We start from the raw sequence: 20,217 nt of genomic DNA, 5'->3' as shown, positions 1-20,217 counted from the left end.
GGCCAGGTCCTGCCAATGAGCAGCCCACTCAGCTGTTGCTTATGAACAGAGACGCAGCTGCTTCATCAACCCCTCCCAAGGAAAGCTTCCAATGCAGTAAGCCTCTAAACAGCAAATACCTATCACATGCCTATACCAACTTTCCCAGGCTTTCTCGGTCACAATGAAACCATTTACTCAACCTCCAAGTCAGCTTAGGGGTGATCTTTAAAGAACGGTAGGATCACCAACACACAACAGCCATAGCTGATTTATTTAGCGCCTCTTATGTCCCCAGCTCTTGCTGCAGCTTTCCTCAGTTAACCCATACAGCATGCTGTACCACAAGAATTTTACATTTTTCAAATGAGAAATGAAATACTCAGAGATGAAGAGATTAACCTGGGTACAGTGGCTCACGCCTGGAACCCCCATAATCAGGAGAATTGCCATTTAAGGTAGCCTGGACCTGTGTGAGATGCCCTCTCAAAGCAACAACAACAGAAAGACATTAAATGATTCTCAGCTCCAAGAAAGAAAGAAATAACTGCCAGCCCCAACTGGCAAACTAGCATTGGGACCTGCCATGAGGCAAAAGCTGTGTGTCTGTAGTCTTGAAGCTGAAGGAGCAGAAACTATGGATGAGCAGAGGCTAGACCATACAGTCAGAAGACGGCACAGTGGAGTGTCCTTGTGCCTTCTGAAAGATGAAGAAAACCAAACAGAGATCCATCGATTCCAAGCCAACTAGTTTACATGACATCTGAAGTGACCCACAATTCCCAGATACACCAATGCCCTCACAATAAACTCCTCCTTCTTGAGCATGCTTTGCGTAGCCAAGAAGGCTCCATTAGAGTAGAGTTGAGCAGAAGGCTTTACCAGTGTTCTTGATACAGGAGGACGGCGCCAGGTCCTGGCTCATAGCTTGGGTAGGTACAGTCTTCAGAGTTCTGAGCTTGGAGTCTGAGCCCCCCCCCCTTTAACAGGTGTCCTTTGGTCACCTGCGCTTGTAGAGACAGGGCTGAAGTTTCAAGCCTGACAGCTGGGCTTTGGGTCCTACTCGAGGAGGCCCAGTCTTTTCAAAGTCAAACAAGAAGAAGTGGCTGTTGGTCAGGTCCTAGGAGCAGAAAACACCAGTGAGTTAACAAATCCTCACCTCAGTCTGGCCTCTGAGTTTCCCCAGCTCAGAGAGCTTCCTATAGCTCCTCCCAGAGTTTTGCCTTGAAAGAGCAAAATGTCTATCTCTGTGGCTACGGCCTCCTTTCTGAACACCATTACCCCGAAAAGCTTCTTGGGACCCTTACCTTGTAGATGACCTTAAAGCCAAGTTTGGTCACAGCCCCCAAAAAGGTCCGAATGTCCTCAAAGCGGCTACTGACTTCAGCTACTTTGAGCAGACCCCTGGGAGAAGGAGGAAGTCATGAGTAAAGGTGGAGACACACGCATGCACACGAAAATTCATCCGTGTCCTAGGGACTCACCCCAGCTTCAGCACTCGATTTGCTTCCTCAAGGAAGTCCCTGATGTTAGTTCCCATCAGTGAAAGGCAAAACACAGCTACATCCACAGATTCATCCTCCAGAGGCACCTGACGATGAGGCGGGTCAGACAGAGCACACGGTGTTGTGAAAGGGAAATTCAGCACCAAGTGCTTCAGTTGGATAATAGGATGGGAAGAGCAGGAAGGGTTAGAAAAATCACAGGCCAGACACACAGAGGTGCTTACCTGGGCCATGTCACATACGGTGACCCTGGGGTCCAGAGAGGCCAAGTCAAAACAGTGCACAGGGTTCCGGACACTTGAAGCTAAGCGGCAATCTCCACAGCCAAAGTCAGCTACCACCAAGGATGCAGGCCTGGGTGTGGAGGGGAAGGGGGGTCACACACTGGTCAGATCCAAGTCCCTGATCACCGACTTCACCCTCACATACCCCACAGACCCGACTCCACCTCCCATTACTTCTGTCGGAGATCTTTGGCAATACGATCCACTGGGTGCAGTGGCCACTTTTTCATTTGTTTCTGAAAGCCCCGGTGATAGAGGAGAAAAGCCTCGGGGTCTTCCTGGAAGAGGCGCTGGGCAGCACTGCTGGGCCCTGAGTACAACTGTTCATTAAGGTATCGAAATCGGGCCCCATCCAGCCGTTGCGTCATGCGTGCCCGAAGGGCTCCGGCTCTAGTCTGCTGACTGTCCAACTCTGGGGCAGGAGGCACCTCAGTCTCCTCTGTGGAAGCCACGGGAGGAACCTGGTCTGGAGGAACCTGGTCTGGTGTCTGAAGTGGTCGAAACTTGTTCTTGTGTCTCCGCTTATTCTTCTGTCGGTTCCGCCACTGTTTGCGGCTCAGCGTATGTGAGGAGTCACAGGGTGTGGACTCGGGGCCTCGCTTGGGTGGGTTAACTGGAGCCGTACTTGTCCTCGACGTGTGAACTGCTGAGAGGAAGATGAGACGGCATTTGAAGCTTGATTCCCTAAACTCAAAGGCATGGCAAGTCATCCTGGCTTTTCCCTTGTCCGTGAGGCAAAGTCTGTGAAGTCTGTGGCCTGGATAAAAGTGCCTTCTTTTTTTTTTTTTTTTTTTTTTTTTTTTTTGGTTTTTCGAGACAGGGTTTCTCTGTGGCTTTGGAGGCTGTCCTGGAACTCGCTTGGTAGTCCAGGCTGGTCTCGAACTCACAGAGATCCGCCTGCCTCTGCCTCCCGAGTGCTGGGATTAAAGACGTGCCCCACCAATGCCCGGCAAAAGTGCCTTTTATGTCCAGCCCATGGGGTGTGTGTGTGTGTGTGTGTGTGTGTGTGTGTGTGAGAGAGAGAGAGAGAGAGAGAGAGAGAGAGAGAGAGAGAGAGAGAGAGAAAGAGAGAGAAAGAGAGAGACCTTTGTCATCTATGCAGTTAGCTCACAACCCCCCCCCCATATACACATATACTGGTACCTGTGTGGTCAACATTGTTCAGGTGCTGGGTTGGGTGTGAATGAGAATATTTCTGACATTTCTTCTTTCCTTTTTCTTCTTTAGCAGAGATCCCACCAAGGAGAGTTTGTGTGTGGCACTTGCCCTCAGTGTCACTGATAGATGACACCTGTTTTTGACATTTTCTTTTTCTTTTCTCCCCTACTTCCTTCGAGGCGTTGGCCAGTGAGGGCCTTTGGAGGTATTTTTTCTTCCTTCCTACCTCCTCCTCCTCCTCCTCAGAATCACTGCCAGGTGGGCTGGGGGATTTCTGGGAAAGAGATGCTGCTTCCAGAGTCCGTAATGTGGCCAAGAGATGGCGGCGCTTGCGGCCCTAGAGGCAAGCAAAGGATGAGAGTAGGTGTGAGAATGGATGGGGTCTAGAGACTAAGTAAGGGGAGATGGGGATATGGTTCAGATACTGGTGATTCTTCTCAGCCGTTTGTAAAGTATGCCAAGCCCAGAACTTTCAAGCTGCAATCCCACGCTCTGGGAAGCTGGAGAGTGGCAACATGCTTCCAGCCTGCTTTTTTAAGTGTGTAAAAGACTGTCAGGTGATGCTCCTTAAAGGAATGTGCTAAGGTCACAAACCACAGGATCAAGACAAGACCGCAGGTGACAGCATTCCAGGAGCACCAGAGAGGTTTCTTGAAACAGGGAGGACAGCATCACAGTGTCTATTAAAGATGATCCTAACTGCGGTAGAGATAACAGCCTGGTAGGCTGAGGCTGCACACAGGCAGGCCAGCGGCCTGCATTAGAAGGATAGGCTACAGAGATGAAAAGAACACCCTATGGAGGTACAGTAGCTCTCACATCCGATGAGGCTCAAAGGAAAAGACCTATTTTCTGGGAAGCTGACTTGGGGTTCAAGTCCTGCTGCTGATCTTTGGCCAGGCATTTACCTCAAAAGTTCTGGGTTCCCCATACCTGCTTTTAATAGTGACTCTGATAACCTTCCCTGCCACCTGCTTTGACTGTGTCCAATATACTTTCTATAGTACTACTAAGAACCTTTCCAAGCTGGGGGTGCAGCTCAGTGGTGAATGCTTGTTTACCATGCTGAAGGCCTGGAACTGATCTCCAGTGTAAAGTGATGCCGGGTGATAGAAAATGTGGAGAAACCACTCCATTGCTACAACGACTCCATTGACTTCTACCCTTAGTATATAAAAAGGTCCTTTTCTTTGTTTTGTTGTTGTTTGTTTTGTTTTGCCTTTCGAGACAGGGTTTCTCTGTATTGCTCTGGAGCCTGTCCTAGCACTCACTCTGTAGACCAGGCTGGCCTCGAACTCACAGAGATCCGCCTGCCTCTGCCTTCCGAGTGCTGGGATTAAAGGCGTGCACCACCGACGCCCTACCAAAAACTTACTTTTCAAACCTTTGGTTTACTCTGTGCTCCACCCTCCGAACCCCGCATTCCTATCTAGATACACTCTAACTCCATGTGTGGCTGCCCCCGGGCTTCTCCACGTTTCTCTCCGTCTCAGGCACGTTCTTCTCTGTACCAACTTCTCACCAAGCGTATTTTAGGGTCAGTTTTTTGGGGAGTTTCCGGATCTTCAGATAAGGACTAACTATCTCCATCCCGATCCACGACAGCACTGCTGGCTCTCCCTCTCCCCAGCACGCACAAGGGCGGCTCGGGAGGGTAGTTTCGCCACCTCAAACAGCCCAGTCCCTGGCCCCTCACCTTGACTGGCGGGGCAGTCGCCGGCCGAGTCTGTGTTGTTGCCGGCCGGAGACCCACGGCTGCTGGGGCCGCCTCGACCCATTCGGGCTCCTCGAACATGCCAGTGGACGGCAGGGTCGCAGGAGCCCACGCCGCGACCACGTGCAAAGCCGGTCAGAGACTCCTAGTGCTGGCCCCAGACCAAATCCAGCCGGAAGCCACCGAGCGAAAGCCTGTGGTGGCTAGAGCGGCTGGCGCGGAGCAGAGCACCATCGAGTGCAGCTGCTGGGAGCTAGAGAGGCAGTAGGAGGTCGGAAGGGAGGGACGGTGGCCCGTTCTGGCCGGAGAGGGCCGGGGCGGGGCCGGGCGGCGGGCGCGGCCGGACGGGAGTTCCCCGGAGAAGGCGCCTGCGGCCCGAGTCCCGGTGAGTGCGGGTGTCTCTGCGCCCTGCCCCACGTTGGTCCTGCAAGCCCGTCTCTACGATCTCTGCGGCGGTTACGAGCTGGGAGCCGGGGCCGCCCGGGAAGGACTTCTGTCTCGTCTTCTCCTCCGGGTGTTTGCAACTTGTTCCCCCCTCCTCCCCCAGCCGTGCTCGCGGGTCGGGACTCGGTGCCTACTGACACCGGCTCAGAAGATTAGCAAAGTCCCTCCTACACCGCCACACCCCGCCTGTCCCTCGCTCCCAGTGGTCGCCCCGCTACCCTAAGTCCTTCACAGACAGCCACTATCACTCTCGCAACGCCTAGCCCCCCATCCCAGCGCAGACACTTCTGTTCTGCAGAGAACAGAGCTGAGCTCATCCTCTTGTCTCTGCTTTCCTGCAGTTCCCCAAGGCTTCTCCAGTCCCGGGTCTCCGTGCTGGGTCGCCGCTATGGACGACATTTTCACTCAGTGCCGGGAGGGCAACGCGGTAGCGGTGCGCTTGTGGCTGGACAACACAGAGAACGACCTCAATCAGGGGTGAGCTGTAGCGCTGGAGAGTGAGAGAACGGCTTTCAGTCCACTCTCCGCTATGTGGGGTGCTCTTGTCGGGCGGGGGCAGCTGACTGCTATCCAGTGTGAGGAGTATAGTAAGCAGACTGTTGGAGAGGGATCTACATAGAGGAAGCTGTGTCTGAACTGAATTTTTTAACTAAGCTTCACAATCAGGGGTTCCGGGTTGCTTTGCAGCCTCTGTGAACTCATGTCAAAGGCAGACCAGAGTGCCAGGAAATTGCCTGGAATTCCATGTGTTTGGAGAATAGGTTTCAGTGCCCTAGAGCACTGGATAGAAGTGGAAAAGGACAGATGTCTGTAAGCAAAGCTCTGAAGCTGTGTAGTGATGGAGACTGCCCATTTGTCTAGTGTCATCCTGGAAGTTGCCTTGAAGTGATGTTTTGGACTAGAATTGGGACAGTTGAAAACTAGAAGTGGTGAGGTTCTCCCGAGTCATAAGGATGAAGAAATTGACTCAGCATGGGAACTGAGGGTAGTCAGAGATGACCTGGGGTTTGTGAGCTTTGGACACTTGGTTACTTGGAAGTTCTGGACTGATACAGTCATGATGACACTACAGCAATTAGAAAATGTTGGGCAGGTTGTTAGTTATGTAGATTTGAATTTCATGAGAGGTCTGACTGGGAGACCAAGATACCACAAATTATCATTTAGATGGTATCTGAAGATTCTATAGTGTGAAAAATAGTACCTCAGAAGAGTAAGAAATTAAGGCAGAGGATTAGAAGCCTGTCCGACTGACAGGGATCAACCATTTGAAGGAGAAATAGAAAAATTGGTTAAGATTAGAGAATGTTTTAATGAAAGGAGACTGGTCACTTGTGCATAGGCTTCTGAGAGTTAAAGAACATGAGCTAACTTACATTTAGGCTATAGTTGATCTTGTAAATGAAATTTCAGAAAAGTAACAGGAAACTGCATTATACTGGGTTCCTTCAAATAAGGAACACCACCTGTGGTGTTAGAGTCTGTAAATCACAGTCAATGCCCTTGAGATGGCAGGCTCCTGGAGGGCAGAAAAGGGAATGAGAAGTGAGGAAACGGAGAAAATATGACACTTTCTAAAATGCTGGCTGATACAGGAAAGCAAGAAAAGCATTGCTGAACAAGTTTAGTAGGTAGTGTTGGTTTGCTTTTGGAGACAGGGTGTCATGTAGTTCAGAGTGGCCTCCTGCTCTCCATCCTACTGCCTCAGCCTCCTGAGTACTGGGTTTTTAGTTTTCTGTCACCATGTGTGACTAGAAGAGTGTACTTTTTTAGGTAGTAAAGGATCATCTGTCATCTTAGGCCAGGTTTCACCAGTTCCCTCTAGGCTGTTTTATTTTTCTGTAATATTCAGTTGTTTCATTTTCCACATGACTCGGATGCCCTGGTACACACTGAGCCATGTTTTGTTGGTAAGGAAATAGAAGTTTAGGCTGTTGTCCGGTGGGAGTGGCATTTTGTGAGATTCCTTGCTGTCAAAAGGTGGAAGGGTATCATTAGGGAAACCAGAAAGATTTGGTGGCTTGAGGGGAACAAGGTATGTTGGTGGTGGTTAATTCCCTACAGGCTTTCTTGAGATAGAAATCTAGGCCCTGGGGTGACAGTGAGCAAAACTCTGCATTTATTTTTGTTCTAAACTTGGGCTTACTCTGAGGCCAAGACTGCCGGAGGCTGTTATGTCAGAACACATGAACAGTCTGGGAGACAAGACTGATAGCAAGGATATACTCACATCCTGGGAAAGGTTTTGCTGATTATGTTAGCAGATGAGGGCTAACTGGAGGAACAATTCTTTTAAAGCTACATACCTCCTTCAGCTGTTGGGGGGTTCTGGGTGACCAAGTCTGGATCAGCTTAAGGCTCCTCCTCCAGCCCCCTCACAGGAAGTGACCACAGCACTCAGGCATCTGGAGGCTGCAGGCCTAAACCACAGACCGCCCCCTGTTCCGCCCCTTAGATCGCATCTCTGGACTGGAGGGAATTTCCTTTTATGGCTCCAGGCTGTCAGTTTCACCCAGCCCACCCAATTGTTTTGTTTGTACACTTCTCTTTATAAAATATATGTTCTTAGGGAATGAAAACACAAAGTGTTCATTTTAAAGCTTCCATTTATGTTTTCTCTTGTGTGTCCCGGGTTGGTAAGTAGGAAAATCCTGTTTTGTGTTATTGTTTGCCTCATCAGTAATCAAAAGCATGTTTCCTTGTCATTATACCCCTCCCAAACATTTTAATTCATTCCATTTTTAGATGTTAGTTTCAATACCAGAGCCAAATAATAAGCTTATTCCCTTTCCTAAGTTATGGCCTGCCCGCTCCAATATGCCCCTGTCCCATCATTAACTTGCCTGGAAAGAACATCAGCTGCCACACTATCCTCAAGCATATTCTTTAACAGGCAAGACAAGCAGCTCACAGCAACAGATCCTCACAGCCCAGTCAGTGTAAGTCTATAATAAAGAGAGGCGCAAGAAGCAGTGCAAACAAAGGGTTATAGGTGTTGCTAAAGATGTATGAGCTAGAGATACAGCTTAGTGGTGTAGCATGTGCCAAGTATCTACAAGACCCTGGGTTTGACTAATACTGTCAAACAAGGAGGCAGAAAAAGCCAAAGAGTCCAGGAAGAGTGTTAGCACCTAATGAAGAGCTGCTGGGGAAGAGGCTCTGGGAGATGGTCATTAAAGTAATAATAACCTTACAGTTGTTGGGACATCTGGGTGACTGTTTAGGTGTGAAGCTCAAGGGAAAATCTGAATTGAACTTTGGAAATTGCTGACTTGAGTAAGAACTAAGTACTAGAGAGGGAAGCCTTCTCAGTGAATATAGAACTCTCCCATCAAAACTTTTGTCCCTCCCAACCTCCAACTCCAGCTTAGTGTCTATGCCTCTTTCTCAAAGGGATGATCACGGCTTCTCCCCCTTGCACTGGGCCTGCCGAGAAGGCCGCTCTGCGGTGGTTGAAATGCTGATCATGAGGGGAGCACGGATCAATGTGATGAATCGTGGAGATGATACCCCCCTGCACCTGGCAGCCAGTCATGGACACCGTGACATCGTACAGAAGGTATGGGCAAACCCTTCAAAGCCCACATCTCACAGGCACACAATTGTAAACATAGCAGGGACTGTCATATGGAGAATGTGTACTTTTCTCCCTTTCCTCATGCCTAGAAACAAATACCTCATTTGTGACTATGTTCTTTCTTTTCTTGGCCACGGGGCACAGCTGTTGCAATACAAGGCTGACATCAATGCAGTGAATGAGCACGGGAATGTGCCCCTTCACTATGCCTGTTTCTGGGGTCAAGACCAGGTGGCAGAGGTAAGTACTCAAGACTCCAAGTCCTAGGATGAGTGGGAAACAAATTGAGCGTGGAACCCATCCTGTCAGTCCTACTGTGTGACACAGGACAGTACATTGCATCTCTGTTCATGTTTGCTTGCGACACAGTTAACAGAGGCTCCTGAATAAAATTATCTTTTCTTTTCAGGACCTGGTGGCTAACGGGGCTCTTGTAAGCATCTGTAACAAGTATGGAGAGATGCCAGTTGACAAAGCCAAGGCACCCCTTAGAGAGCTTCTCCGAGGTCCACTAACTCACATCCTCTGGTCCTGTCCTGCATCTCTTCCCTCTGTGTCACAGTTAAGGCTAAGACTGTTTTTCCTCCCCAGAACGGGCAGAGAAGATGGGCCAGAATCTCAACCGTATTCCATACAAGGACACATTCTGGAAGGGGACCACTCGCACTCGGCCCCGTGAGTCACTGCTGTCGGGGGAAGGGCTCTAACTTAGGATCCTGGGCTAGTGAGGTGGGTTAGGGTAAAGCTAGGTACCTGACCTGCCCATATTCTCAGGAAATGGGACCCTGAACAAACACTCCGGTATTGACTTCAAACAGCTCAACTTTCTGGCAAAGCTCAACGAGAATCATTCTGGAGAGGTGATCCCTGCCCTTCTTGCCCCTCCCTCTCTAACACTCACAAACGGCCACTCTGTATCTCTAACTAAAGTCTTCTTCCAGTTAATGGAAAGGAAATAGTATAGCCTGAGCTAATACCTCCTAACCTCTACCTGTCCTTCAGCTATGGAAAGGCCGCTGGCAGAGCAATGACATTGTTGTGAAGGTGCTGAAGGTTCGAGACTGGAGTACAAGGAAAAGCAGGGACTTCAATGAAGAGTGTCCCCGGCTCAGGTGGGACAGCAAAAGTGGAAGCTGTTGTTTCTAAGGAACCGCCAACAGTACTGAAGTAGTACTGTTGGGTCTCACCACTCTCTCCCTCTCCCAGGATTTTCTCACATCCAAACGTGCTTCCAGTGCTAGGTGCTTGCCAGTCTCCACCAGCTCCCCACCCAACCCTGATCACACACTGGATGCCATATGGATCTCTCTACAATGTCCTACATGAAGGCACCAGTAAGGATGCTGGCCTTGTTGGGGAGGGACTAAAATAGGGGTGGTAAACTCTAAATTATTCTTGCTTCCTGTTAGATTTCGTTGTGGACCAGAGCCAAGCTGTAAAGTTTGCTCTGGACATGGCAAGAGGCATGGCTTTTCTCCACACACTAGAGCCTCTCATACCTCGACACGCACTAAATAGCCGGAGTGTAATGGTGAGTCCACAAGTTCACTACTGGTCCCCAAAGCCCTCTCTGCATGCCTACCATAGGTCCCACCTTTTGAACTTCTCTTCTTCAGATCGATGAAGACATGACTGCTCGAATCAGCATGGCTGATGTCAAGTTTTCCTTCCAGTGCCCTGGGCGCATGTATGCACCTGCCTGGGTGGCCCCTGAAGGTAGGTGAAGGCATCATGTTGGGAAATTGAGAAGAACCAGCTCAATAACAGTAGAAGAGGCAGAGATAGGACAGGCCAGGCAGCTGGAATAGTAAGCCCTATTCCTTCCAGCCCTGCAGAAGAAGCCTGAAGACACTAACAGACGCTCAGCAGACATGTGGAGCTTTGCAGTGCTTCTGTGGGAGCTGGTGACAAGAGAGGTGCCCTTTGCTGACCTCTCTAATATGGAGATCGGAATGAAGGTGAGCACAGGACTACTTGTATAGCGCAGTGGTGCTGACAATCGCTGTGGCAAGCTCTTCGAACAATTTGTACAGGTGTATAGTAATCCCATTGAAGGGCCACAAGTTTTTACCATATGATCAACTCCAACTCTGAAGTTCACCTTGTTCCTTGTCATTTCCAGGTGGCACTGGAAGGCCTTCGGCCTACCATTCCACCAGGTATTTCCCCACACGTGTGTAAGCTCATGAAGATTTGCATGAATGAAGACCCTGCAAAGCGACCCAAGTTTGACATGATCGTGCCTATCCTGGAGAAGATGCAAGACAAGTAGGACTGGAAGGTCTCTGCCCAGACTCCAGAGGTGTCAAAGCAAGGTTGGGGGAGTGTACTTCCCCGAAGCTGAAGGCCTCTGGTTGCCTCCCGTCTCCAATCATGGTACTATCCCTGGTATGGGGCCATCCCTGCTCCCATCCCTACCACTGTAGCCCCAAAAGGGGCTGGGCTCAGAGCTTTGTCACTTGCCACATGATGTCTCCCAACATGGGAGGGATAAGCCCTGCCTGTCACAATAAAGTTTATTATGAAAACAGGCTGGTGTGGGGACAGAGGGAAAGACAAACACATCTGGGTTAGTTGGCTCAGGTGAAGTAGTGCGGCTTCTTCACATTGATACCATACTCGCTGAGGGCAGGGGTCAAGTCCTCCATGGTTAGGGTGTACTTGCGGTCCTATGGGAAGAGGGAAGACCAGCTGAGGACAGTGATCCCAGATTCCAGTCCTTCGTTGTAACCCTGAATAGACCCAATACCTCCCCTAGGATGCTGCTTCCCCAAAGGGGTCTCAGGATAAGTTAGCCCTGTACTGCCGTGGAAGGTGGACCTCCTTTCACACCTTGCTCTTGCTCCGGGAGCTGCCAGAAGCTGTACCCTTCATTTTGCAGTGCTGTAGGGCATCGTTGGCAATATCTGAGATGAATTTCTGGGCAGCAAGTGAGATGAGCCGAATTCTAGAGAGAAAAGTGGGGAGGGGGACAGTAATAAGACATATAACAAACTGCACCCAGCACTCAACAGTCTGCCCTGAGTTTACTACTCACATGCGTGGGTCTGAAGCTTCAAAGCCTGCACGGTTCAGGTAATAACCAGTCACTGCATCTGGGATCTGAGAAACCAAATTAAACAGCAGTCAGTATTAGCCCTGACCCGATGCAATGGGTGGGAAGGAGGAATAAAAAGGGCTAGCAGTGTAGAAAAGAGGACGCTTGAAAGCGCGACAGCGAGCCGCCTTATCCAGGCGGGACGCCCACCGTAGGCGTGTAATCCTCCAGCTGCATCAAGAAGTCCACCAGAGGCGTGCTGGACACTACAGGCTTCACTTCTCCGTTGGCCGCGCTCGGCAGGGCGTAAACCCCGTTAGACATTGCCCCTTCAGGGGGAGCCGCGCCGCCCGCTGCCACCGAGGCTGAAGAAGAACAACGGAGGTGAGAAGAGCAGGGTTCCCCCACCGCGGGGCCCGGTGCGACACTTCCCCCTCCCTCCCTCGGCCCGGCGCTCACCCGGCCCGCGCCGCTCCGCCGGCTCCCCGGCTCGCGCCGCCACGGGGCCCGTACCCGTAGGGGCGGCTCCAGCCCCGGGCCCCCCTGCGGTCCCCGCAGGACTGGCTTTGCTCTCCGCGGCTGTGCTGGTGGGCAGCGCGGCGGGGGCCGATACCGGGGGCGCCGGACCCGCGACCGAGGCGGCACAGGCCGGCGCCGCCTCGGGGTCCGCGCCGGAGCCGCTGCAGCTCATGGGGCTGGTGGGAGAGGCGGCGAACAGAGCTGCTTCCGCTTCCGCTCGCCCAGGCGCACGCCGCGTGACGTCACAGTTCCCGCCCACCACTCTAGGCGGTTCTGAAGCCGCCGCAGCAGGCGACCTCTACTTGACTGTGGGCTGGTTAGACGTGGGCTGCAAGGCTGAGGACCTATGAGAGATTGTGGCCACCGTCACCCCGCGGCCCAATCCCCGCCCTACTGGGGCCGCAGAGCGTCCAAGACTGCGTATTTCACCTGGGTGCACAGACTTTGCTTGGAGAATCACCGGTCAGACACTTCCTCACTAGCAGTCTCCTGACAGTCTTTATTCTTTGTAGTTCCCTTACTCAGCCTTTTAAGGGTTGTAGTGGATTTGGTGAGTATCCCACCCACCCACCCTGAAGAAATAACGTGCTAAAATCACAACGAGTGAATGACACTTGCAGTTCAACAGTTATTCATTTAATTCGCCAACTACCGGCCTAGGACCTAGGGATACAAAGTTAAGTAGGATAAGATTCTGGTTCACGCCTGGCGGTGGTGGCACACGCCTTTAATCCCAGCCCTCGGGAGGCAGAGGCAGGAGGATCGCTGTGAGTTCGAGGCTGGGCTGGACCGACAGCCTCGAAAACGATACAGAGAAACCCTGTCTCGTAAAAACCAAAAGAAAAGATTCTGGTTCACTAGCAACAACAGTCTGGGAAAGGAAGGCAAAGCAACTGGCAATCTCAATACTGTATGGTTGTTTCCCAGCCACACGTAGGAACAGTGCAAGGAAGAAAGGGAGCTGACATCAGCTGCCTAATTCCAAGTGTCAGATATTATCAACGTTTATTCCCTGATTTTGAAGGCAGGTTTCGGTGCCCCTGACAAAACTCAGTCATCTTTGAAGAGTTTCTACAAGGAAATACACTGCTTGATCTGGAAGATGACTTTCCCTTGGATAGAAAGTCAAGGGTATTGAGGGGTTCTGGGAGTAGCTCCCCTCCCCAACTGCTTCCTGCAGTTTAGAGGAAAACAACATGGACTCAAAGCTAATGCAGTAGCAGTGGAGATGAAGAAGGATGTGAATGTGTGTGTGATTTTTGAGGCCAGATCTCACTATGTAGTCCTGGCTGGCCTGGAACTCTCTATGTAGACCAGGATGGCCTCGAACTCACAGAGACTTTACTGCCTCTGTCCCCTGAGGGCTGGGATTAAAGGTGAGCACCACCACACCAGCTGACAAAGATATATTTGATTTTTTTATTTTTATTTTTATTTTGTTTTTTTGTTTTTTTCGAGACAGGGTTTCTCTGTGGCTTTGGAGGCTGTCCTGGAACTCACTTGGTAGTCCAGGCTGGTCTCGAACTCACAGAGATCCGCCTGCCTCTGCCTCCCGAGTGCTGGGATTAAAGGCATGTGCCACCAATGCCCGGCCCAACGATGTATTTGAAAGGTGTAAAACTTGGTGGTTGAAGTTAGTAAGGAGGTGAAAAAAGTGAGAGTTAAAGAGGCATTGTATCATATACCAAGAACTGAAGCAGTTGAGGTTTGGGTAGGAGGGAGATGAAGTATTGAGGTATCTCACATTTGAAATATCAATCAGTAGATATCAGTGTGTTTGAGGGATGAATGAAATAAGAGCAAAGAACTAAGGCTGGAGCAATGAAGAACACCTGGATTCCAGGAGTTAGCAGAAAAACACAGCTGCTGGGCTTAGAGTGGGTATGCACCGGACGATAAGGAAAAAGGATGATCAGGGAACTGATGGAAAGAGCAAAAACCCAGGCCCACAGAAGCTAGATGTTTGCAAATATCTAACAGGTGGAATAAAAACCCACTGTTGCTTTACTGTAGCCAAGAAAGGGAAATAAAATGTAAATTTTAAAAATTACCAAAAAATTGTTGAAGCAAAATTTAAAGGTGACATCCATTTGTAACGACCTGTTTATTTATTTTGTTGAAAAATTTGGCCAATGAGAACAAGTTTAAAACACTTTGAGTTTACAAATTTTTAACTTTCTTTAGAATATGAGATTGTTGGCAACCTTCTTGAGAAGTGTATACTGGATAAAATGTCAGGGAGACCATTACACCTCAGTGTCAGGGGAAGAAAGACTAAACAATTAGTGCAAAGGTCTCATTCCAGTGAATTGAGAAGGAAACTTGGAGAGAAATAGAGCATACAGTCAGTGCAGAGGTGGTAAGCCCCGGACAGACCTGCTAGTATCAGTAATGGGAGACAAGCTCCTCATGTTCCTTTCACACCTCAGGTTGGAAAGAGGAAGAAGAGATGGGGAAGGGTGAGACAAAACAAGCTGGTTATAGCGTCTTGTTGCGTTAGGAGACCTGAGTTTGATGCAGCGCAGTAGGGCTGGGAGTCAAGTCCTGTTCACAGCATTTGAGGGTTAGGGAAAAGAGGTCTGCGGAGGCAAGAGTTAAGAGTTTAGCAGGGCTTCCATTGTGGCAGAATAAGGGACTAAGCCTTCTCCTGTAGCGCAGGAGACAATTCTACTTTCCTGGCAGGAAAGGGTCACGGGTTGAGTAGAGTCTTCAGTAGGGCTGGGAAGTTGGGTGTTCCCCAGCCGGTCACAGGATCCCAGCCAGGACCAGAGCAGAAACCCTGTCCCTCCACTTCTTCATTCAGACAGGACTCGTGGCAGCCACGGGTTACCTGCGAGGAGGTGGTGGCCATCAGATCTGGGCCTGCTGGTACCCATACTCTTAGACTGCTTCTTATTTATATTCATATCACAGAGACAATACCACAAAGCAGAAGTGTCCCAAGTTCACATTAACCCTTCCCTTATCATCTGACAACATCCACCCTCATTACTCCAACACTTACGTCAAAGAGTCCTGCCCCACGCTGCTGATAGAGCCTTGGATTGAGAAAGCCAAGAGGGGGCCTGCCATTGAGGATTCTGTGTTCATTTATCAAGGATAAAATTCCCCCAAACACTGGAGTAGAGGCCTGCAAGATGGAGATTCAAGAATGGGTCAGGGTTCCAGAGTGATTAGACTTTTGAGAAATGATGTTCGCAAAGGTCAGAAGTCTAAGAAACCAGGGGTTCTGGGTGCAAGATTTTATAGGTAAGGGGGTGAGGGTAGTTCCTGTGTAGAAGTTTCAGAGCCAAGCTGATTCTCACCGAGGTTCCAGATACCCATGGAATGGGGACCTTGTTGCTAACTACCCAGTAGCCATCAGAAAGTGCAGCAACGTCTGGGTAGGCACGGCCACTAGCATTGAAGTAGCTAGATGGTGGCAGATGAGAGCTGGACTTCAAGAACTGGGCCACCGCTTCCTCCTGAAGGACATTTCCGAGTGTGAATAGTGGTCAGCAGCCTGTTCAGCCTACTGCTGGACTGAGGATCCCCACCCCATCCTCCATGTATCCACATGAACATGTACAAACCTGGTATGAAGGCTGCGGGAAAACATTGCTGAAGCCTCCACCACTGATATAGTCGACTACTTCATTTGTGATGAGGAATGGATTCCTGAAGGAGGTGCCACCTACTGTAGTGACGTAGGGACTAAGGAGAAGACAGTATTCAGATAGTGGATGACTCCCAAGATGTGTGGATGTGGGTGGGTATGGTCTGGGTCTTACTGGAAAAGGGAGTGAGACTGAAAAACCTGCATACAGGGTTTACTGAGAGACAGGTAAAGCTGAAGGCTGAGTCACAGCAGCATCTGCTGGGGTCAAAGTCACAAGTGAAAGATTTGAGGGGTGCTTACCTAGAAGCAGGGAAGCTTGGACGGAACTTGTGTCTTCCAGAGACAGACCAACACCCAGCTCCTGTGTCACCTGGGAGAGACATAGTAAATATTCAGATTAGTTGGTGAGAGCTTGGGGTGTAGGCTCACATGCCGGAGAAGAAATGTGGGCGTCACCTCTCACTGCAAGTCAGAGTTTACAGGTCATGTCAGTCCCTGTTAAGGCTCTGAATTCCTATTAGGAGGCAGAAATCAGGCTGAAGTGTCAGCGGGGGCAACATGTCCACGTTGGGTAGAAGGTTACCTGAGGCAAAAAGTAGGGTGAGACCCCGAGCAGCAGCCTTCATGAACTCAGTGTTGACTCTCTGGATGTAGATGCTGCTGAGGGAGTCTTCGTCATCTCCATAACTCACAGTATGTACATGTGGCAAGGTGGACTCGTTGCTGAGAAGCAGGAGCCACTGCAAGAAGGGTTCCTGGGCCTCATGCCGGCCTGGGTTGTTTTAAAAGAAGGGGTATGGGTGGTCACTGAAGAGTTGCCAGACTCCCTGTATCCCCTTGATAAAATGAAACAGATCAACAGCCTACACCAACCCGCCCACCCCCCAACTGATTCGTTTAGCAATACCAGGGCTACTGTAGACCCAAGTGGAGATGTTGGCACCAGCACTCATCAGGTATTCCACATCTAGACTGGCCTCGATCCCAGCTCGGCCTCGTCCCTGTTTTCCAACCACTCTGGCTACTGATGCCTGGTGTGCAAACTCGCCACCGAACAGGCGCATGAACTCAGTCAAATCTGAGTCATGGAAATACTGTTCCAGGAACTGTGGAGACAGTCAAATCAGGGATCATGGATCAGAGTGGGCCCCAGGGTGGTAGTGAGGCACTAAAGGTATCCTGAGGAGGCTGTGAGGGCCCCAGGACTTTGCATGGCTCACCTGGGCGCAGGCCTGGCTATTGTTGGTGGTGCCAGAGCCCACATCTTTAGCTGTCAGGTTGTATCGCTGACGGAGCACAGATGGAGTCACTCCCAGGTGAAGGCCAACAGTTCTTCCCCCCTGTGGCTCTGGCCGTTGTCTCAGAGATGACGTAGGGGGAAAACGGTGCAGTCCCCCTACTGTGGAAAGGAGTCAGGCTTAAGGAAAGTTTACAGGTACTACTTACTTTACCACTGGCAACACCCTATGCCTCTTTGGCATCTAAACTTTATCCTCTAGATCTGCCTTCCCCAACCTCCACCAACCCCATTGGATTTACCAAAGTCCACATGAGGGGCCAAGGCCTGGGGTAGCTGGTAGGGATGTGGGGACCTTACAACATGGGTCTCTGCAGGTCCCCCCACATAGCGATGAAACTCAGCCCCAGGGAGCAGCAGCTCAGCCTGCCTGGAAGTCAGAAAACAGGAAGCATGGAGGGGAGCAGAAGTGGCCTGAGCCCCACTTACCAGCCAGTCATCGTCTCCTCACGCATTAGCTATACCCACAGGCCCTCAGCAAGCTTCCAGCTTCCTCCTTTGGGGGTAGTTTGTCTCTTTGGTGGGACAAATAACTCCATGGGGCAATCATTACTTCTCACCAGACACTCAGCCGGCAAGTCAAAAAGTCCTGTGTAGTCACTGAATGACAGTTCCGGGCTCCAGCTGCTAAGAGCCATTTTTGGACGGTGCTCAGGGTCAGTGGTGATGGTTGGACCAGTTCAGCTACATCTTCTAGGGATAGGTACTTTCCTGCAGAGATTCAAAAGAGGATCTTGTCTTGATTAGTGGCTCTCCTGGGTTGCTTGTTTGGACCTCAGTAGACATCAAGACTTTCCAAGGAGGACTGTGTAGGTGTCAGGTATATTGGAAGTCTAAGGGGAGAGAAGGCTAGAGAGACTTGGAATGTCATGGCCAGGAAATATGCACAGCATGCACTACCACAGTCACAAATATTCAAGGAGGCTAATAAACTTTAAATGTCTCACTTTAAGCTTATCTTCAAAAAAATTTTTTCCCAAACTTTTGGAGCCAATTACACAGAAACATCTAATTTAGCTCAGATCTTCATACTTGTTGATTTTAAACAGCATAATGTGAGTCATTCTTTCCTGCATGCAAGGAGCTTCTTGGGTGATCTGAGGATGCCCCTCCCCCACCTCCATTCTTCCATTACACACACACACACACACACACACACACACACACACACACACACACACACACACACCCTTGCCTCACCATGCAGAACTTTAAGCAGGGGAAGGATCCAATCCAGCCTGACCATCAGAGAGAATGCTCTTGAATAGTGTGGGGAGTGCTCTGGGGAGTGGGGTGAAGGAGAGGAAACTGCAAACCAGTCAGGGTGCTGGGCAGGAGTCCAGGAGAGAGAATAAACAACTGAGTTGGTGGTAAGAGGGATGGCCAGGGTGGATTAATCCAAAGACAATTTAGGAGTTGGACCAGCAACTTCAGTATTGGAACAGGAAGTAGGAGTAGATACAACATCGGGGAAAGACCATGATTTGATAATCACTTATACATACTAAGTGCTATTTCTCCATTTGGTAGCTAGTAAGTAGAAGTCAAAATTTTAATCTAGATCCGATTATAAAACCTGTTCTTAAACACATCTACCCCACCCTTACACTCATCTCACTGAAAGTTGAACCTAGGATTTTTAACACATGCTAAGTGAGTATCCTACCAATGAGCTACCTAAGCCCATCCCCCCCCCAAAAAAACACTTAAAAAATCTTGACAGTTTTGCTACACAGTCCAGGCCCAGGCAGGCCTTAGATTCAAAATCTTACTGTTTTAGCCTGAGTAGCTAGATTTGTTAATTACTTTTTAAGACTGGTGAACTCACATGGGAGATTTGGGGTGTGTGTGTATGTGAATGCAGCAGTTAGTGTCATTTGTCTGTCAAACCAGAAACATGACCCTACATGAACTGCACCAGCCAGTGCATGCCTGTTCCTGCCCCCTGCTTACTGCCCCCACTTCTGATAGGCACCATATCGAGGAGAACTGGGGTCCGACACCGCCTGCACCAGCTCGGAGAGTCTTTCCAGGTTCTGCTGTTTCAGGGCAAAAGTGAGACTCAGCTCTTCTTCAGGGTCCACGCGGCCCAGAGACACCCAGCCTGGGGGCAGCCTGCGGGTCAGGGATATGACTCGGTTAGGTATTAGATGGGAATTCCATCCAGATCATGAAGAGTCTGGAATTAAGAACTGAGACTTTGGATGGGATCCCAGATGCAGATAAGTTTCAGAGGTTAAGGCAGGAGATTAAGCCTAAGGGGTGGCAGATGAGGCTGGAGAGTGGACACTAGGAACAGTATAAGGGTGAAGAGAGCTAGGACCAAGTCAGTGGCTGCAGAGAAGGGTATGGGGAAGGCACAGGCAGTACTAAATCAACTCACATCCACCGCTGGTCCGGCTCAGGGCTGTAAGTGCATTGGCCAGTGATGACGAGAGCAAGGAGCCCTAGGAGGCTGCAGGGACAGCACGTGGGTTTTATCAGGAGCCGAAGCACCTCTGTATTCCCTCTACATGTAACCCCTCTAATGTAAACCCCGGTAGCTACCCTCCCCACCTCAGTTTCTCACCAGGCTTGGCGTCCCATTTTGGATTTCGGCTGATCTGAAGTCATGTGACAAGTCACATGAGCACTGTCTGCCACCTCCTCCATCTCCCTGCCTAGTAACTAGTGACGTTGCTGACTCCTCCCTCCCAAATGAGCTGGTTTGCATGCTGTGACTGTAACCAGAATTCCTCCTCTGCTGTATTGAGCATCTCAGCCTAGGGCTCCTCACCTGCTACCCAAGTCTGTCTCTCAAGGAATCACAAAGGAGTGAGCTGTGACGGTCCATAGGTGTGGGCTACTCCTGGCTGTGCAATATTAGAAAACTAAGCTCTCAGAGTTTAGGTTTCTTAATTTAAAATTCAGTGAAAATGTTCCCTGAGATACAGCAAGCAAACTCCATAGCTGAGACTGACCTGGCGAAGACTCAACAAGGTGAGCTCTTATTAATGTGGACATTTCATGGTTCCAAGGTGTATGTACGGTTGAGGACCTCTTCACTTACCTGTTCTCGTAACCACCCCACATTTTCTAGACCCTCAGGCTAGAACCCTTGAGTTC

The 20,217-nt window shown here is 50.1% G+C and overlaps 4 protein-coding genes across 7 annotated transcripts; 1 reads left to right on the top strand and 3 right to left on the bottom strand.

The window, feature by feature from the left end:
- Positions 1-234: 234 nt before the first annotated feature.
- Positions 235-4,836, bottom strand: Rrp8 (ribosomal RNA processing 8). 2 transcript variants are annotated; one of them, XM_013126256.3, is made up of 7 exons: positions 4,623-4,836; positions 2,912-3,263; positions 1,943-2,414; positions 1,709-1,838; positions 1,464-1,570; positions 1,287-1,383; positions 235-1,099 (listed from the first exon to the last, which is right to left on the bottom strand). In XM_013126256.3, the coding sequence occupies exons 1-7, from the start codon at positions 4,719-4,721 to the stop codon at positions 980-982; spliced, it is 1,377 nt and encodes a 458-aa protein (XP_012981710.2). In that variant the 5' UTR covers positions 4,722-4,836; the 3' UTR covers positions 235-979. The 2 variants fall into 2 exon arrangements, with proteins under 2 accessions (XP_012981710.2, XP_005087487.2); XM_005087430.4 differs by having other exon boundaries at positions 1,943-2,411.
- A 77-nt stretch (positions 4,837-4,913) lies between these two features.
- On the top strand, positions 4,914-11,191 carry Ilk (integrin linked kinase). Of its 2 annotated transcripts, none has more exons than XM_005087425.4 (13): positions 4,914-5,025; positions 5,426-5,561; positions 8,478-8,643; positions 8,806-8,901; positions 9,071-9,167; positions 9,253-9,336; positions 9,436-9,521; positions 9,664-9,773; positions 9,868-9,995; positions 10,071-10,192; positions 10,278-10,377; positions 10,489-10,619; positions 10,784-11,191. In XM_005087425.4, the coding sequence occupies exons 2-13, from the start codon at positions 5,473-5,475 to the stop codon at positions 10,931-10,933; spliced, it is 1,359 nt and encodes a 452-aa protein (XP_005087482.1). In that variant the 5' UTR covers positions 4,914-5,025; positions 5,426-5,472; the 3' UTR covers positions 10,934-11,191. The 2 variants fall into 2 exon arrangements, with proteins under 2 accessions (XP_005087482.1, XP_021079428.1); XM_021223769.2 differs by having other exon boundaries at positions 5,019-5,154.
- Taf10 (TATA-box binding protein associated factor 10) lies at positions 11,164-12,434 on the bottom strand. Of its 2 annotated transcripts, none has more exons than XM_005087429.4 (5): positions 12,158-12,434; positions 11,909-12,063; positions 11,699-11,763; positions 11,494-11,608; positions 11,164-11,330 (listed from the first exon to the last, which is right to left on the bottom strand). In XM_005087429.4, exons 1-5 carry the CDS (start codon positions 12,387-12,389, stop codon positions 11,241-11,243), a joined length of 657 nt encoding a protein of 218 aa, XP_005087486.1. In that variant the 5' UTR covers positions 12,390-12,434; the 3' UTR covers positions 11,164-11,240. The 2 variants fall into 2 exon arrangements, with proteins under 2 accessions (XP_005087486.1, XP_012981711.1); XM_013126257.3 differs by having other exon boundaries at positions 12,212-12,434.
- A 1,868-nt stretch (positions 12,435-14,302) lies between these two features.
- On the bottom strand, positions 14,303-19,778 carry Tpp1 (tripeptidyl peptidase 1). Its single transcript, XM_005087423.4, has 13 exons — positions 19,682-19,778; positions 19,496-19,567; positions 19,088-19,227; positions 17,673-17,823; positions 17,355-17,482; positions 17,036-17,214; positions 16,723-16,921; positions 16,399-16,587; positions 16,116-16,185; positions 15,790-15,910; positions 15,523-15,681; positions 15,222-15,347; positions 14,303-15,047 (listed from the first exon to the last, which is right to left on the bottom strand). Exons 1-13 carry the CDS (start codon positions 19,762-19,764, stop codon positions 14,907-14,909), a joined length of 1,758 nt encoding a protein of 585 aa, XP_005087480.2. The 5' UTR covers positions 19,765-19,778; the 3' UTR covers positions 14,303-14,906.
- Positions 19,779-20,217: the final 439 nt, after the last annotated feature.

The sequence above is a fragment of the Mesocricetus auratus genome, unplaced genomic scaffold, assembly GCF_017639785.1.
Source record: "Mesocricetus auratus isolate SY011 unplaced genomic scaffold, BCM_Maur_2.0 Super-Scaffold_4256, whole genome shotgun sequence".
Classification (NCBI taxonomy): domain Eukaryota; kingdom Metazoa; phylum Chordata; class Mammalia; order Rodentia; family Cricetidae; genus Mesocricetus; species Mesocricetus auratus.
Note: the sequence above shows the minus strand (reverse complement) of the source record. Positions and strands in the feature narration are given on the sequence as shown.

Bases quoted from the DNA above. Each gene is read 5' to 3' on its own strand.
- Rrp8 (XM_013126256.3), bottom strand. From the start codon at position 4,721: ATGTTCGAGGAGCCCGAATGGGTCGAGGCGGCCCCAGCAGCCGTGGGT. The intron at 1,839-1,942 runs GTAATGGGAGGT...CTCCACACCCAG, and splicing joins GCCAAAGATCTCCGACAGAA to GCCTGCATCCTTGGTGGTAG. The intron at 1,384-1,463 runs GTGAGTCCCTAG...TCCTTCTCCCAG, and splicing joins AATCGAGTGCTGAAGCTGGG to GGGTCTGCTCAAAGTAGCTG.
- Ilk (XM_005087425.4), top strand. From the start codon at position 5,473: ATGGACGACATTTTCACTCAGTGCCGGGAGGGCAACGCGGTAGCGGTG. The intron at 5,562-8,477 runs GTGAGCTGTAGC...TCTTTCTCAAAG, and splicing joins GAGAACGACCTCAATCAGGG to GGATGATCACGGCTTCTCCC. The intron at 9,168-9,252 runs GTCCACTAACTC...TTTCCTCCCCAG, and splicing joins CCTTAGAGAGCTTCTCCGAG to AACGGGCAGAGAAGATGGGC.
- Taf10 (XM_005087429.4), bottom strand. From the start codon at position 12,389: ATGAGCTGCAGCGGCTCCGGCGCGGACCCCGAGGCGGCGCCGGCCTGT. The intron at 11,764-11,908 runs GTGGGCGTCCCG...TTGGTTTCTCAG, and splicing joins TGGAGGATTACACGCCTACG to ATCCCAGATGCAGTGACTGG. The intron at 11,331-11,493 runs GTGTGAAAGGAG...CTCTTCCCATAG, and splicing joins GCTCCCGGAGCAAGAGCAAG to GACCGCAAGTACACCCTAAC.
- Tpp1 (XM_005087423.4), bottom strand. From the start codon at position 19,764: ATGGAGGAGGTGGCAGACAGTGCTCATGTGACTTGTCACATGACTTCA. The intron at 17,483-17,672 runs GTGAGAAGTAAT...TCTGACTTCCAG, and splicing joins ACTTGCCGGCTGAGTGTCTG to GCAGGCTGAGCTGCTGCTCC. The intron at 16,588-16,722 runs GTATTGCTAAAC...AAAACAACCCAG, and splicing joins TTGGGTCTACAGTAGCCCTG to GCCGGCATGAGGCCCAGGAA.